This window comes from Macaca nemestrina, chromosome 4 (assembly GCF_043159975.1).
Source record: "Macaca nemestrina isolate mMacNem1 chromosome 4, mMacNem.hap1, whole genome shotgun sequence".
Lineage (NCBI taxonomy): Eukaryota > Metazoa > Chordata > Mammalia > Primates > Cercopithecidae > Macaca > Macaca nemestrina.
Window position 1 is genome coordinate 75789164 of NC_092128.1, and position 13653 is coordinate 75802816.

Consider the following 13653-nt stretch of genomic DNA (forward strand, 5'->3'; position numbering starts at 1 on the left):
TCACCTACATTATCACTGATAGTCAGTGGTTCTGACTGACTTGGAACTTGGGCTTGCAGTCTGGACCTCTGTGGTCTACCATGCATACATCAAAAGTTGCTTTTCAGAATTAAAGACCTGACCTCCCTCTCCCTCTATGGAAATCTCCAACAACCCTTCATCATACAGACCCATCTCTGAAGCAAGGCATACAAGTCCCCAGAGGAACTACTCTTAGCCTCATCTCCTATCACCCATGCCCACCCCTGCTAGACCTGCCACACACCTGGGCTTTTGCTCACATTGTTCCTTCCACCTAGTGTAGACTGCTGCCCCTTTCTCCAGCTCCTGAAATCCTGCCACTTCCTTTAAGCTTAGCTCAAATGGTACCACTTAGGCAAATATAACCAGGTCTTATAACTAGAAATAACTGATATCCCTTCCGAGGCCCCCTGTCTGAATATCAATTATAAGACTTGTCTTATTTGATCTTACATCATAATCAGTTATTCACATTCCTGCCTTTACACCTACCTTACCAAGGAAAAGACAGTATATCCTGTTGAAGTCCCGTAAACATCTATTTACATTTATACATGCAGCTCAGCAGAATACTTTAGATATATAGCAGGTACTCAATAAATGACAGGCATACTCATCAGTGAAAAGTATTGTGTAAAACCAACTGAATGAACAAATTATGAGCTATTGAACAAAGGAAGGTTCTCCATATAAGTGCTTCCAATTCAGGAAGAAAGAAGAAACCAACCGTTAAACACCCTGTAGTGAAAAATGACCACAGTACATATTCAATGGAAAGTAAATGAACAGTCTCCTTTGAATTACCAGACCCATTGCTAAAGCTTGCATAAGCCAAGATTACTCTCAACAATAGTAGAAGGTATGTTCAGCAATTTACCATTTTCCCTAGTTTATAACTCAACATCTTAGGGATCCTCAGACAATTATACCAAAAATGGCATCACTTTCTCTGGCAACTCCATCTGCTCAGAAAGCAGGAAGCCACAATGTTAAGACCAGCCTGTCCAGAATTCCAGATTGGGAATGGATGCCAAGGTGGGGGCTGGTGCTCAAGCAGCAGGACAGGGGATGCACCTGTGATGAGGACAGTGTCACAACGCATCCTGTGCCCACGCTTCCATGATTAAACATCTACGAGCAGGGACCCCTCAAGCTGGAATAAGAAAGTCATTTTAAGCCTGATGATGAACAACTTGAGATTACATTTCCAACAGCTCTTAAAGATTGGGGGCGTTATAAGTTTCACATAGAACAAAATGCTAGATCTATGTAGTTGTCTAAATAGTAGGACAGAGTGAAAACACACAGTTAGGTGGCTCTCCAACTTTAAAAGCAGCTTTCTGAAGATGTGGGTTGCTTTCTGAAGATCATCTGTTTATGTCGTGACTGTTTCTTCTCCCAGGTGAAGAAATGAAACCATGACCTCAACCAATACGACAACCATGCAATAGCAGTTAGCGAGCATGTATTATGCAGCAGGCACTGCTATAAAGCATTTTACAGGAATCAATTCATGGAATTCTTACTGCAAGCCTATATGGTAGGTATTATTATTAACCTCACTATAGCAGTTGAGCAAATGAAAGTCTCACTGACAGGAAGCAGTAAAGCTGGAATTCAAGCCTCTGCAGTTCTGCCCCCCAGCCCCCAATCTACCCATGCTCCTAATAACTTCTCTTAACTGCATGGGGAGCCTCAGACAAAGCTACTGTCAAGAATTTGATTAAAAGATAAATTTGACACTAAGAAATCTTAAGAGCTGTGGAAAGATAAAAACTCAATTTGCATTTAATGCTCTAGATTTTACTATTGCCTATTTTGGTGGAAAAATAATAAAATTCCCTAAAGTTTTCCATTAAGGCAAAGGCTTCAGTATACCCAGAGCATCAGGATTGTTTCACCAATAGTAGCAGAGACCAAGGAGGAGAGAAACCAAATCTAAAAGGCCTTCTCCTGGCCTCACTCACTTTTTGCTCTCTTTCCCACAGCCCCAAGAGACAAAGGAGGAAAAAATTAAATCAGGAGGCCAGTGGGAGCTAACACATAGATTACTCCATAAATATGAAAGAAATAAATGACCAGACTCACTACTCATGGCAGAATGACCTAAAACTGAAGCTTCTGGTTTGTACCTCAAAAGCTATTTAATGAAAATCTAAATGTATACTATGGCTTGTCAGGAGAATGACAGCTCCTAGATCTGAACCCAGAAGGGATAAAACAGAGACAGAGAGCTTTTAGTATGCATGAAATATAGCATATACAAAATAATATTTATTTCTAAAATTAAGGGGATCAGAAGTAAATGAGTCATCTGTGCAGAGGAGGGGAGAACAATATGGGCAGTAAGCATTACATTAATATATTTAAAAGTTAAAAGACTATCAAGTAAAAAAATACTAGGCTGGCTATTTCTTCTGAAAAAATGGAGAGATGCTATAGGGGTCAGAGTTTAGTACAGTACACAGAAGTCTTTAACCTATAGAACTATTCTGCAGTAAAATGGGCTACCTTGAAAAGTAGCAGGTTCCCTGACACCAGAAATACGTGTTCAACCACAGGCTGAGGAACATATGTCAAGAATTTTACCTTATCTTTAATAAAGGGAGTTATGGAAGCCATACATTTTGATGACAATATGAAATCTGGAACAGGCGTGGGTATAGCACAAACAGAAGTCACGACACTGCTACTCGGGAGAGTTCAGGTCATTGTTTGCATCTTAGAGCCTCAGATTTTCTTCTACAGAATAGGCACACCACCACCTACTGTGCAGGGTTGTAAAAACCAGAGGTCATGCATGACAGGCATTTAATAAACGGTGGCTTTGATTTTTGTCTAGGTGAAAGGTTTAAAAACCTCTAAAGTCTCTTGCAATATGAAACAGTGGTTCTGCTCAATCATTCTGAACTAGCCACAGGAACAGAAAAATGAACATCAGCCAGGATGGAGGATAACAGCAGCAGAATGCTTCAACGCTCACTATAGACCAGGGGCTATGCCAAGAACTTCAAAGACAGCATTTCACTTAAGCCTCACAATAATTCTGTGAAGTAATGATTATTATCATTTTACACAGAGGCACCTGAGGTTCAGAGAGGTCAGGTAACTAGCCTAAAGTCACACAACTAAGAAGTGGAAGAGTTAAGATTCAAAGCAAGGGATGTCAGATTTTAAAACTGAGATTCTTAACTATTAATTTATGCTGCCTCAGGCAAAATCGTAAGTAACGGCCATAACTAGATTTGGACAGGTAATAGGAAAAGAGATTTTAAGAAAATTTTGATGATGACTTGAATATATAAATGAAGGAAGATATATCTAAAAAATCCTCATTTTGAATGATGGGGAAGATACTCTACCGCAAAGGAAAATATTCAAGGGGAAAGAGATGAGGTGGTTGACCACGATGAAAAACCTGGAGTGAAGTGAGTTTCAGTTATAAACAAAAAGTTAAGAGATACACAAAAGAAAGCTGGAGGTACAGGTAGAAATACAGATCTGGGAAATTTAGATAACAGGATTTTAGAGAAAACATCACAAGGTGAACGTTTACTAAGTTATTAAGTGCATGCTATGTACCAGGGACTGTTGTGTTTTCCCTGCTTCATCTCTTTGAATCCTCTCCACAACTGAGGTGGTTCTACCATCTTGTTCTGAAGATAGAAAAATCAGGTAAGAATGAGCCAAGGGTGACACGGGCAAGGATGAAACTTAATATGCATCGAGGCAGTCGGCTTCTGGACCCATGATCTTAGCCTACACAGACTGCCTGTTCCTTTCAGAGGGGGCCTACCAAAAACCAGAAGAAGAAAAAGATGATTGTAGAAATAGGTGAGATCCCATAGTGCATACAAAGAGCAGGCAGACAACAAAAATCAAACTGATACCTAAATAAGTAAGAAAATAAGACAGAGGGCCTGAAACCTTGTAGCAAATTCAGAGAGCTGAGAAAATGAAGTGTCTCTAAAGAGAGCTCTGAACAGTACCTGGCAATGGGTGCTTACTAAATGCTGCTGCCAAAGACAGTTACCAACTAAAGACAAATGGTCCTTCCTATCACCTAAGGCCAGAAGGTCCAAGAGCATGAGTTCTGCAGCTATCTCTAAGGCAGTTCCACTCAAGTACATGAAAGGAGGCCCAATTTGTCTTTAATATGTGCCAGTGAACTATTTTCTGTTCCCTCTATTCTGGTGCATGATGATTAATGGAACAGGCTTTTATTGCAGCAGTTTCCAACTACTTCAACACACCGATTCAGAGTGCTATAGAAAAAAAAAATCAAACTCTTCAAAATTGCTAGTTGTACAGAATAAACATATATAGGGGTTACACCACTTTAGGTCTAACATTCATGCTTCTAATAGTCCCAGGCCTGTCATTTCCTTAATAATCTCCAATTTTCAGGTGGGTATATTTTGAATGTAAAATATTCTCTCCGTCTCTATTCAGACATGCAAGTTTGTGCTTTAGCCTGAGAACAATTTATCAGGAAAAACAACAACAACAACAACAGCAACAACAGCAATAACAATAAAAAAACAAAAAACCCAGCCCCTCAAAACAAGCAGAAGATCCAGGTGATTTATATTATAAAGCCAAAAACACAAAAAATATATATATATTTTTTGAACCCAGGTTAATTTGCATTTTTGTGTTTTGAAATTATAACAAAATCTAAAATATTAATAAAAGCAAAGAGTTAATAAGGAAATGATTCGAAATAATTCCTTTTTAGACATGGTGATAGCAAAATTCTAGGCAAAATGCAGCTAATTGTTTATCAAAACAGGAAACAAAAATGTATAAAGATGATTTGCCTAAAAAATACCATATCATATTTAGTCCAAACAATTTCTATATTACATCACATATCAGTACCTGTATACTAGTTTGCATATAAAGATCCACTTTGTTTTCATAATCTATGCTAATTTGAAGAAAAACATTCTAATTAAAATGAAGATCCACATATTTTTTAACAAAGTAAAAATGAAACATAGCAATAAAATAGGTAGAGAGATAAGTAGTCACCATTCTTAATTGTGTTCTATTTGCACCTCCCCCCCGACCCCCCATTTGGCCATGCAGTCAGAGTTTGAGTTGAGGGTGAAATTTCATCCCCTGTTCACTGGGTGGGGCCTTTAATTAAAAGGGTCTTTGGAAGCAGTGTCACATGTGGCTTGGCATACACTGCAACACCTTGGTAGAAAAAAAATACAGAGCTTTTCCATCTCAATTTCCTTGCTCTTCTGATTTAACGTTAAACTTCACAGTGGGTAACAGCTGGGGAGATGCTGTATAGAGTGCTGATTTTTACCAGGATGTTACTGTAAAAGCCTGCACAACAGGCTGCTCAACAAAACAGCAAGCTAACACCACAGACACAACAGCACAATGAATCCTGATTTCCTTTGCCCAGAGTAGAAAGTGTGTGCTGTGGCTGGAGCGTATCCTGCATCTTACTGTCCAAGTGACCACATCTCTAGTTACTCATCACCAAACTAGCAGTGGCTTCCATTTGGACACAAAACAGAATCTCATCTAGTGGAAGAGTTGAAGGCAAACAACAATAACATGCTCTACTCACTAGTTCATTTGAGAACACCAAACGATGCGGTGTTTATGAAACAGTACCAAAGCTACATCATAGACCCCCACCTGATACAACTTAGAATCAACATAAAAAGCATTCACTTAGTAAAAATGAAAATACAACTGTGTTCTTGGGCTACTAAAAACACATGGTCGGGCCGGGCACTGTGGCTCACGCCTATAATCCCAGCACTTTGGGAGGGCGAGGCTGATGGATTGCTTGAGGTCAGGAATTCAAGACCAGCCTGACCAACATGGTGAAACCCCATCTCTACTAAAAATACAAAAAATTAGCTGGGCATGGTGGTGGGCAGCCTGTAATCCCAGCTACTCCAGAGGCTGAGGCAGGAGAATCGCTTGAACCTGGGAGGTGGAGGTTGCAGTGAGCCGAGATCACGCCATTGCACTCCAGCCTGGGTGACAGAGTGAGACTCTGTCTCAAAAAAAAAAAAAAAAAAAAAAAAAAAAAATTTCATGGTCTAGATACTTTCACTACTACAGACAAGACAAGTTGGGGGACAAAAGGGAGGGGCAAATGGCTCAGATTACTCAAATCTAAGCAAGGACTTTGTTATTTGTCCACTTATGTGTAAAGAATTATGGCTTCAGTCAGTTCTACTACAAGGGATTATTTTTTATGAACACATGAAATCGCTTATTAATTCTAAAGCTAGAAAATTTGGGTTGTCATGGTTGAAGGTATGTTTTGTTTGGTGGTGGTTGGGCAGGGGTAGCAGCAATTTTGTTTTTAACATATATAGTCTCTTGTGTTGAAATTTTTGCCTTATACCAGGATGCTATGACAAATAGAGTAGCAAACTGTAACTGATGGTGAGTATAAAGCCAAGACCACAGCTGACCAGCAGCAGCGAATCTCTGGCTTGTACAGGGACATGTGGCAACTACCAACACCTGGGAGCAGCAGGCTTCTACAGTTCTACTCTCTAGGACTCAGGATCTAAATAACCAAAATGTTCATGTTACACAGAAAAGAACTGGGCTGACCTCTACACTGTGCTGACCAAGAAGCCAAAATAATGGTTAATCTGATTTCTTAAAAAGAACCAAAATTGTTCAGTTGCACTACTAGCATGGGTATGCTTTGGCATCCAACCAGGTTAACACAGGATTCGTGATGTGAGGACAAGGATCCTTATTAATATGAATGACCAGTCTGGGATGCCAGACACAGCTTTGATCCCCAGGTTCTATTCCTAGCTCTATTTACTACAATTCATGTCTTCGGGTTTCATTATCCTCTTCTGGCAAAATGAGGACCAGAATAAAACTATGATAAAATACTCATGCCCTTGTGATTAGAGCTCTCTGTTGGGTCAGGTAACCTCATTCTTAAACTCTACTTGATGAGAAGACATTAGATAGGATTTTTAGCCTCATTCCCTCTCAGGTCAGCTATCCTGTCTCTTGGCTAGCCAACGGAATCCGCAACCTCAAAATCGGGCCTCTCCACCAATTCAGAGCATTGCAAATTTCTGGATGATGCTTTTAGAGCAATAGGCAGATGACCCCTGGAAACAGAAGAAATTTCCTAGCTACATAAAATGCAGAACAAAATTCCTTCAAAAAGTCCAAGTATACAGGGGCTGTAGATAGGGCTCCTACAGTAGATCATCTCAACAACAAAGAACTGAAAAGAGGCAGCAGAGCCAAAACACCAACACACATGTGAACAGCTCTTACATATAAAGCACTACTCTGTAGCCCCTCCCTGAAACCTCCTCTTCTTCCTATGCTCCCGATTTCAGTGAAACACCACCATCCTCCCACTAGCCCAAGCCTAAAACCCAGGAGTCAACACTGAGTTCTGCAAATCCTTGACTGTCCACGTCCCATTAAATCATGAAGTCTTGTCTGGCCTATCCCTGTAGGTTCTCTTGACTCCATTTACTCTGGTCCATCACTGTTACCATCCGACAGAGACCACAGTTGTTTGACTTTTGGGTTAAAAGGTAACCAACTGGTCTCCCTCTCCTTGGTCATGTCCCTCTCCATTAGATTTACCACACAATAGCAGAGTGATCCTTCTGAAACACAAATCTGATGAGGTTTGCCTCAACAGGCTTCCCATAAGTCTTAGGATAAAGAGCCGAACGTTTACCTTTACACATTCGGGGTTGCCTAGTCCAGACCAAAGTTTGTCACAATGTGTTTCCTGAACCATCCAAAGCATCGCAATTCAGGATGCTTATTGGAAAGGCAGCTTTTTTTTTTTTTTTTTTTTGAGACAGAGTCTTGCTCAGTTGCCCAGGCTGGAGTGCAGTGGCCGGATCTCGGCTCACTGCAAGCTCCGCCTCCCGGGTTTACGCCATTCTCCTGCCTCAGCCTCTGGAGTAGCTGGGACTACAGGCGCCCGCCACCACGCCCGGCTAGTTTTTTGTATTTTTTAGTAGAGACGGGGTTTCACAGTGTTAGCCAGGATGGTCTTGATCTCATGACCTCGTGATCCGCCCGTCTCGGCCTCCCAAAGTGCTGGGATTACAGGCTTGAGCCACCGCGCCCGGCCCGAAAGGCAGCTTCTTAGGCCCTATTCAGCACTACTAAATTTGAGTCTTGGGTGGGGAGCGGGTAGAGAGGCCTGGGACTCTGTATTTTTAAGTAAGCACCTCAGATAATTTTTACACTAAAATTTGGGAGGAAAAAAACTGCCAGAGATTTAGAAAAATTAATTTCAACTTCAAATCCACCTGTCTAATCTTGAACAAATCCAGAACACTTCCTTAGGCTTCTGTTAACTCAGCTTTCATAGGGAAACAATGCCAACTGCCTTACTTAGCTTAACACCTAAGGTGACTGTAAGGACAAATATTAATACAAGTACAAGAACTTTCTTAGCTGGAAAATGCTATATGAGAGGTAGCTAATAACAGTGTTGTTGCAGTTAACAGAAATACGGAATTTGGTAGTAATCCTAGACTTTTCCATCCTGAGATTGGAACCACTGGAAACTCCTATGTGTAGACTGTTATCAAATTAAAATAATTACGTGTAAAATATATACCTAAGATTATAAAACAGTATCAAACAAAAAATCCTGGAAATGATAGTACTATGCACCCCTACTAAGAACTTGTTGATGATCACATCTGGCAATTAACGGGTAGGGGTCAGGAATGCTAGATGTTTAGCAATGCATGACTGGGCACTGCCATTCAGATGCATGGTAACTTCTAGGAACAGAAAATAGCTATCTATAGCCTTAGGCCTGGAGACAGTGCAATAGAGTGGGAACAGCAATGTATTATTGAATTCTTCACACACCTGTCATCTGACTGCAGAAGCTAAGCTCTAGAACAGCTGCTCTTTACCACTTTTTTGGGATACTTCTTTGGAAACATAATGAAAGCTACGGGCCATTTCCCTGGAAAATTACTGGGAAATGCAAAATTTTACCATAGAATAGGTTTATTCTTTTGCGTATAATAGGTGATAATGATAATTACCTTTTAGGGTATTGGGAGGATGCTATTTTCAAAAACAGAATATTTAAAAGCATTTTGTAAATTACAAACATCATAGAGATACTAGTTATTGTAACTTTTCTGAAAGTGACTCAGTACTGACTACACAATAATTTAGCAGAAAAGTTTTAGAAACCTTTCTTTCTGTGCCCTCAAGTGCCTATGACATTCACCCAATAAAAAAAAAAAATTGGCAAAGCAGGCTGGGCACCGAGGCTCATGCCTATAATCCTAGCACTTCGAGAGGCCAAGGCGGATGGATCACTTGAGCCCTGGCATTGAAAGTTGTAGTGAGCGCTAATGCACCACTGCACTCTAGTATGGGTAACAGAGTGAGACCCTGTCTCAAAAAAAAAAAAAAAAAAAGAAAAGAAAAAGGAAAAAATGTTGGTAAAGGATCTGAGTACCTGCCATTAGGGTTTATGCCACAAACCTTTAAGGGTTTTTGCTACAAAACAACAAACTCATAGGGCAAACATTTTATGCTTACTTGTAGTTGCTCCTTTCACACTGTCAGGTGGATATACCCAGATACAATTTCTAGATTTTCAAATTATGAGTGTCTCAAGAGTTACAGTCTCTGCACCTTTCAACCCTGTGCACAAGTCCTCTCTTGACAACCCGACATGCTCAGCAAATATTTGCTGAATTAGATGGTTTGCCCAACATGAGTAATAATCACAACACAAAAAAATACCGAGTTTTATGTTAATACTATTTTTTTTTTTTTTTTTTTTTTTGAGATGGAGTCTTGCTCTGTCATTCAGGCCTGAGTGCAGTGGCCTGATCTCGGCTCACTGCAGCCTCTGCCTCCTGGGTTCAGCGATTCTCCTGCCTCAGTCTCCCGAGCAGCTGGGATTATAGGCACAGGCCACTACGCCCAGCTAATTTTTTTGTATTTTTGGTAGAGACGGGGTTTCACCATGTTGGCCAGGCTGGTCTCAAACTCCTGACTTCGTGATCCACCTGCCTCGTCTTCCCAAAGTGCTGGGATTACAGGCGTGAGCCACTGCCCCCAGCCTATTAATACTATTTGTCAACTGCAGTTCCATCAGATATAGAATAGAAAAATTTCTCCAAATTATTTTCTAAAATACAAATAATATTAAAATCTATTTTAAATCTAGCAGCTATAAAATTAGAGCTTTGCTCTAGGAGCTGGGAGTAGATATATGTGGAGAGGTTTATAGACTATTTTAAAATACACATACATACCCACATATAAAACTGTATTCACATTCACACATACCATCATTCATGAAGTTATATGGAGATGAAGTTAACTGGGCATTAAGAAATACAAGCAACAGATGTAACAGTATAAATAATGGGGTAAGAGAAATGCGACCCCACTCCCTGCCAAAATCTTTCCATTCCAATAAGGGAGAAGACTACAGGAAGGAGGCTTTGTATCCCTGCCACTTGCTTCAATGCTACTAGATGCGAAGTTCAGATCAGTCAAGTTTAGCTCAAATAATATCAAATTGACTTACCACTTGCAAAGTACAAATCAGTCAAGTTTAGCTCAAATCATATCAAATTGATTCACCACTTTATGACTTTTACAACCAAAGCACAGAAAAGGACATAGCAGCTCACCATGTAAGCAATGCCCAGGACTGTCAACACCTTAGCGGGAGGGGGACCCGTCCAGACTCTACACAGATAAACACATGACCCAGGTAAGATCCTCATAGCCACATGGTGGTTTCTCAGAAGCTCACACTTGCTTAGATATAGTAAAACATTTACTAAATGACAAAAAAAAAATGGAAATGCAGAGAACTATACTGCCGTACCAATCACACACATGTATACACATATATAAGCACAGGTAATGTGCTGGCTGGAACCAACCTGAGCTACCTTCTCGGGACCCTCAGCGGAATAGAGGAGTGCTGTCTCTACATGCCACACAGGTTCCCTGAAATCACAAGCACTTTTTGGCTGTCCCTACAGCTGCTCCCCTTCCTCATCATGTGACAGGTAGCAGCATGCATGGTGGCAGCTCGTTCACATTTCAAGCAACCAAGCATCTGCCTTCACAGCCTTGGCATCAGCCAGGAAGCTGGTGCCTGCTTCTGAGTCCTGCCCTAGAGCAGAAAGGCGGATACCTGCCTGACAAAGCAAGAGCCTGAAACACAGGAGATTAAATTCACTAATATCTTTAAGAAGTTACCTGTATCCAGAAAGAGCCCAAAGGAAGCAAACAAAGCATCTGAAGTAGAGGTCTGAAGCTCTACCTGCATTCAGAAAAGAGTTCAAATGAAGCAAACAAAACATTTGAAATGGAAGGAAGAAAGGAACCCAATGGCAGACATTAAAACTGGCATTCAGGTAAAGCCTATCATGGTCCATCCATTAATTCCTGTAAGTCTGGGTCTGGAGTAGGACACAAAGCAAGGCCCTGACTGAGATCATTAACCACTATAACCATTATAATCTAGTAAAAGTTCAGTACTTCTATTCTGGCTACAGAGACAGAATCATCCCACGCAGGACACTGTGGGATGCTTCCATTTACCATTATAGAATGAAGTCAAATTTAAGTGAATGCCTTACAAATTGTTTGGAAACATAACCATAATCCCCGAGTTATTGAATTCTGGACTCTGGCTTCCCTGTATCTGGAGGAAGGCCTAGAGGCTGCTGTGAGCAGTTGAAAATCGACTCAATTCAGTATAATTGACACTTGCTTAGAGGAGGAAACACGATCATCCTTACTACTGCTAACATCCTATTAAGATTAAAAGTTAATTAGGCTGTGTTCCATAAAGTCAATTTGAGGCATTTGTCTCAATAACATTATTGTAATTATTCCTCATCAAAATGAATACCGCCTCCTACAGCACAACAATGTCCTGTTGAAACAGCAGCAAAAATCCAGCAACTCACATTACATTCTCCATCTGAGTTATGTAAGTAGATTTATGTTTACAGAGAACTGAAAACAGGGATTCACAGACATTAACGCTTTGTTTTTAAAAAGTACAAAGGCAGGTTTAGGGCATCTTGTTTTATGTTTCCAAAGGCCTGGAAAATAAAAGCAAACTAGACAGCAGGACAAATTAAATGAATCTAATAACACCATTAAAAGTCAAAAAGAGAAGCACCTATTGAAGTTAACCTATCGCAAATGCTAGTTGCTAAGAATGGACACTACAAAATCTTTACAAAGTGAGCACCACAACCCATGCACCCTCCACCTCCATCCAGAACAGGACTCCAACCACTCCCCAGAGGGCTCTGGCAAGGTCTGGAACACACGAAAAACCCAGGGGCACCAGGATACCCACTAAGGACATTTCTAGTAACAAAGAATTTAAAATTTTTCTCAAGACTCAAAATTTAAACATACCAAATGAGTCCCCTTACATGAGTTGTTTTAAATATATTTAATAAAGTATAAATAAAATGTAACTGTAGAAACAAAGCAAATGTATAAACATCTATATAGCCTATAGATATTGACCTTTAGTGACTAAATGATAATGTTGTATTTAAAGTATTTTTAAATAATGCTGCTGAAGGAAAGCTAAGTTATAATCATATTTTGTGAATACTCTTCACCTTACATCATCAGTAGCCCAATGATATGATCATATGGGTGGGTGAAGGGGGTCACAAGAAAAGGGCAGCAGGGACTGGGTTAGGGAAAGTGCACCCCAGAAATGTAGACAACTCCTACAGTGGTTAACCCAAAGGAAGCAAGTGCGCAAGTGCCCTTAGCACAGTGGTTCTCCATTAGGGCCACCCAAGAAACTTTAAATAGCCCCCAAATACCCAGGCTTTCCCCCTGCCTCCATTAAATCTAGTCTCTAGAGGTGGGACTGAGGCAACATTAGTTTTTAAGGCTTTCAGGTGATTCCAATATGCAGCCAAATTTGAGACTAGTGTCTTATCTATAAAAGGTGTCAGATGAAATGATTCTGAAGCTGAAGACAAATCTGTCCATTTCCAGGGGAAAACAAAATACTGGTAAGCAGTAACATAGCCAGTCACAAGCCAAAATTTTAAGTTGAAATTTTGCCCCTCCTGACCTAACTGACCTTGAGGAAATCACTTGATTTCCCGGGGCCTCGATGTGTATTCCTTCTAAACATGAAGGAGTTCTACATAAATCTGTGGAAATCCTATTTAATTCTATGATTTCAACATATTAATAAAGAAATACTTCCCAGTAGGACAGTTTTGCCAGGCTAGAAAGTGTGTAGTAAATCACAGTTCAAGACTCAAATCAGGACTTTTACATACAATTTGATTCCAGGTTTACTTATTTACCCTTTTAACTTTTATTTAAGAGCTAGACCCACCAATAAAAACTGAGTAAATTCCGCATATGTCAGGTGTCTTTTTCTTTCTTTTCCAAAATGTAGTTGCACAAATTCTGAATCCCAGTTAAATGGAATATGTTGATGAATTGTGGTCTGTCCAAAAACTTGCTTAACATCCTCTGAAAAGAGAAAAGACGGGTTGATTAAAACAAAGTAAATCAGGTTCTTTCTGATAAAATCTGTTATTGAATGGATATCACTTTTTCTTACTAAAAAAAGTAACT

The 13653-nt window shown here is 40.1% G+C and overlaps 1 protein-coding gene across 5 annotated transcripts in view; it reads right to left on the bottom strand.

Annotated features, from left to right (window-relative positions):
• LOC105475544 (solute carrier family 25 member 13) overlaps positions 1-13653 on the bottom strand; it is a 199554-nt gene that overhangs the window by 82383 nt on the left and 103518 nt on the right. For all 5 annotated transcript variants that reach the window (XM_011730904.3, XM_011730902.3, XM_011730903.3 and 2 more), the window contains one exon: positions 13409-13548. In XM_011730904.3, coding sequence (XP_011729206.1) covers positions 13409-13548 — 140 coding nt within the window. The remainder of the gene's footprint in view (positions 1-13408; positions 13549-13653) is intronic.